Source organism: Cebus imitator, unplaced genomic scaffold, assembly GCF_001604975.1.
Source record: "Cebus imitator isolate Cc_AM_T3 unplaced genomic scaffold, Cebus_imitator-1.0 Scaffold0, whole genome shotgun sequence".
Lineage (NCBI taxonomy): Eukaryota > Metazoa > Chordata > Mammalia > Primates > Cebidae > Cebus > Cebus imitator.
In genome coordinates, this window is record NW_016107315.1 from 19,410,221 (window position 1) to 19,414,653 (window position 4,433).

Consider the following 4,433-nt stretch of genomic DNA (forward strand, 5'->3'; position numbering starts at 1 on the left):
GAGTACCTGACAGAGTTGGTGCTCAAATACTTGTTACGTAATTAAGTCATAGTTCCCCCACTTGATCCTTCAGGGGTTCTGCAGACTCATTTTAGGTCCATCTAAAATTTGAACTGGTGTATGGCTCTCATTGTTACAAAGGTGTAAATTACACTGACAGGAAGTCAGCTTCCTTTTAACTCCTCTAGGTTATACAGCTTAGGCAGAATACAGTTTTGAATTTTGTTTTGTTTGGAGACAGTCTTGCTCTGTCACCCAGACTGGAGTGCAGTGGCATATCTCGGCTCACTGCAACCTCTGCCTCCTGGGTTCAAGCGATTCTCCTGCCTCAGCCTCCTGAGTAGCTGGAACTATAGGTGTGTGCCACCATGCCCGGCTAATTTTTTGTATTCTTAGTAGAGACAGGGTTTCACCATGTTAGCCAGGATGGTCTCGATCTCCTGACCTCATGATCTGCCCACCATGGCTTCCCAAAGTGCTGGGATTACAGGCATGAGCCACCTCACCCAGCCCAGAATGTTAATAAAATGTGAGATGACTGCTAAACTGTCTATTCCACCCCACTACTGATGAACAGATAACCTTCACCAGACCAATCTCAATGATGGAGGTAAACACACAGAGGAGCATGTGTGTTTACCTTCAAAATTGGTTTATAACTCCCAGCAACAATTTTTTTTTTTTTTTTTTTTTTTTTACAGAGTTTCACTCTTGTTACCCAGGCTGGAGTGCAATGGCGCAATCTCGGCTCACTGCAACCTCCACCTCCTGGGTTCAGGCAATTCTCCTGCCTCAGCCTCCTGAGTAGCTGGAACTACAGGTACGCACCACCATGCCCAGCTAATGTTTTGTATTTTTAGTAGAGACGGGGTTTCACCATGTTGACCAGGATGGTCTTGATCTCTTGACCTCGTGATCCACCCGCCTCGGCCTCCCAAAGTGCTGGGATTATAGGCTTGAGCCACCGCGCCCGGCCAACAATTTTTTTTTAACCTTTTATTTATTTATCTTTTTAAGATGGAGTTTTGCTCTTGTTGCCCAAGCTAGAGTGCAATGGCGCGATCTTGGCTCACTGCAACCTCTGCCTCCCGAGATCAAGCAATTCTCCTGCCTCAGCCTCCCCAGTAGCTGGGATTACAGGTGTGCACCACTATGCCCGGCTAAGGTTTTTTTGTATTTTTAGTAGAGACAGGGTTTCACCATGTTGGCCAGGCTGGTCTCGAACTCCTGACCTCAGGTGATCCACCTGCCTCGGCCTCCCAAAGTGCTGGCATTATAGGCATGAGCCACCACACCCAGCGACATATAGACTTTAGAACAAGTAACAATCTGAGTCTTCCACCAAATATAAATGTGATTATAATCATATAATCCAGCCTTTCTCAAGGAACATTTTTCAGGGCTAATTTCTCAAACCTATAACTAAATTCTCCAAGACAAAGTCTTATACTCCATGAATACATTTCTCGAGGTCATAATTTGCAAATTCAACCATTACACATTTTGTGGGAAACCAGCTCACGTTTAATTGTGACATTTTAAAATTGTACAAGTATTTTGACATCTTCCCCCCCACATTTAATCTCTTAAAATGACAGGAAAACATCAACCAATCACAGGTTTGATACGTTTACCCCTTCAGTTCCTATTTGCAGCACCCAATATTCCTTTGAAATATCAAACAGACCTGGCAGTGGCCAACAGTAAACTTCTGCCCGCCATCTCCCACCCCCAACAGATTTGAAAAGTTCAGGTTTAGTGTTGTTGCAGTGGCACTTGTCCAGAATTGGTACTTCCCCATAGTTGGGGGACTTTAAATGTACCAGTGAAAATAGCTTTTTCCCCTTCAAGGGGAAGAAAGAAAATCACTCCTCGAAACCCAGCAGATCTGGCTGTGAGGTTTTTCCTCCTATCTCATCTCTTCAGTTTTTTTTGTTTTTTGTTTTTTGTTTTTTTTTTTTGCAGTGGAGCAAGAGAGACCAAAACCTAACCTGAGTTACAAGAAACAAGACAGTAACGGCTATAAAGGGGGGACCAGGAGCAACTGGGACACTCCTTTACCTCCCATATCCAATGTATGTGCTTCACAGAAAAACAACAAAAATAACAAATCCACAAAATACAACAGCTAGAATTACAAAATCCATTCATCCAAGGGTGGTAGAAGGCAGGATGGAAAGGTGGGAGGGTAAATGGCACAGGGAGAAAAACAAAGTATTCAAATCAGTCCAGGCACAAGGACTGGCAAATGCTAGAAAATAGCTGCAGAAAAACCTGTGGTCCTTTCAGACTCACGGTGATGTTAAAAATCCACACACTAGTGTTGGAAACATTCTGCCTTACGTGTACCAGAGACAAAAACTCCAATTCCTCAGAGAGAAGGGAATATGCAGAGGGCCCTTGGCAGAGTGGGTCCTGCCTTCCCTAGCAGGGGGAGGTGAACAAGGAAAGAGCTGCCACAGCCTCCTTCCAATCCCGCCCATCCCCTTTGGATGGCAGGCAACTCAGTGGCCTGCAGCAGCCTTCAGTTTGGCAGGAGACGGATGCGGTGAAGGGAACTTCTCTGCAGAAGTGGAGCTGCTCAGGGCAGACTGCAGGTAGACTGTCTTGTGGAAGAGTCTGTTGCTTAAGAAGACCACCAAGGAGAAGAGGCGCAACTGGAAGAGACTAAAAGGCAAGAAACCCACCTTGTTAGCTCCCTAGTTACTCAGAGTTATTTCTGTTATTTGACAACTTACCTGACATTAAAACTACACAGGGAAAGATAAGACAAATGAAATTTGATCAAGGAAATACAGGTATTAGATACATGGATGGAACAGGCAACTAAAAATGCATTATAGCCAGGTATGGTGGCTTACAGCTATAATCCCAGCACTTTGGGAGGCTGAAGCAGATGGATCACTTAAGAAAAAAATTAGCAGGGCATGGTGGCATGTGCCTGTAATTCCAGCTACCTGGGAGGCTGAGGCAGGAGAATCACTTGAACCTAGGAGGTGGAGGTTGCACTGAGCTGAGATCGTGCCACTGTACTCCAGCCCAGGTGACAGAGCAAGACTGTCTCAAAAAAACAAAAAAGAATGCACTGGGCCCTGCTGCTGCCATGAATGTAATGCAGTTATTAGCACTAAAGTATTGTGGCTCTTACAGGAAATAGCATTAATTCTGATTTGAGAAGTACTTTTCTTTTTATTTTTTTAATTTTCTTTTTCCACCGAATCACAGTTCAACTGAGAAGTACTTTTCTATGGCTGACTTTAGGTACAGACTTCAAGCAATGTCCGAAGGAAGAAGAGTTTCAAAAGAAAGTCAAATATTCCTCTTAAGATAAACAGTGAGCACTGCAGTATAGCAAGAGCATACATAAACCCAAAGAAAACCTAAGTCTCTGATACAAGTATCCACAGACTTAACCAAAATTGATCAAAGACCGATTGAGCTGTTCTTTGAAGTGATAAAACCTTTATTATTGCTAAAAACTCATTTTAAAACATATTTTACTACTGTTACCAATAAACTCACGTGGCCAGATCATACAGCCTTCTACTTGAATGTATATAATGGATCAATTTTGGAAAAAAAAATAAAGCCTCACTGACATAACTTTGGTGTTACGGCCCCAATCCTTTACACAGCAAAACTTCATCACTGGCCAATACTTACTATGCTTTGCCAGGGGTCTTTGCTTCATTGGCGCTGATAATGAATAAAGGAAAGAGGATAGAGAAAAGGCAGCCACTGTTAATAAAATGAAAAGAAATAATTAGTCACCTTCATAACAGCCATAACTTTGGAGAAGATATTAGATGCTCCAAGTCCCTTTGCTTCCGGTATAAATGTAATGGCTTAATGAAACCTCAATATATCAAACACATCTTTCATCAAACACACCTTTTTTTTTTTTTTCTGAAATGGAATCGCATTCTTTTGGCCCAGGCAGGAGTGCCTGAGGTGATCCGCCCACCTCAGCCTCCCAGAGTGCTGGGATTACAGGCGTGAGGCACAGCACCAGGCCCATCAACCACTCTCAAAAAGAACAGATTTTTCTAAGCATTGGGTATGTTTAACATTGCTCTACGGCCTGGGGTGGTGGCTTACGCCTGTAAACCAGCACTTTGGGAGACCAAAGCGAGTAGATCACTTGAGGTCAGGAGTTCAAGACCAGCTTGGCCAACATAGTGAAACCCTTCTCTACTAAAAATACAAAAATTAGCCAGGCATGGTGGTGGGTGCCTGTAATCCCAGCTACTCAGGAGGCTGAGGCAGGAGAATCACTTGAACTCGGGAAGCGGAGGTTGCAGTGAGCCGAGATTGTGTCACTGCACTCCAGCCTGGGCAACAGAGCGAGACTCTATCTCAAAAAAAACAAAAAGAGCCGCCACTTCCGAGAGCGCCCACAGCCCGCGCGCCGCCCAGCCAGCTGCCAGAATGCC

The 4,433-nt window shown here is 44.1% G+C and overlaps 1 protein-coding gene across 1 annotated transcript in view; it reads right to left on the reverse strand.

The window, feature by feature from the left end:
- Positions 1 to 1,507: 1,507 nt before the first annotated feature.
- Positions 1,508 to 4,433, reverse strand: part of EI24 (EI24 autophagy associated transmembrane protein) — a 17,238-nt gene continuing 14,312 nt past the window's right edge. The window contains exons 10-11 of the mRNA XM_037736297.1: positions 3,664 to 3,738; positions 1,508 to 2,667 (exon numbers count right to left, since the gene is read on the reverse strand). Coding sequence (XP_037592225.1) covers positions 2,505 to 2,667; positions 3,664 to 3,738 — 238 coding nt within the window. The 3' untranslated portion in view covers positions 1,508 to 2,504. The remainder of the gene's footprint in view (positions 2,668 to 3,663; positions 3,739 to 4,433) is intronic.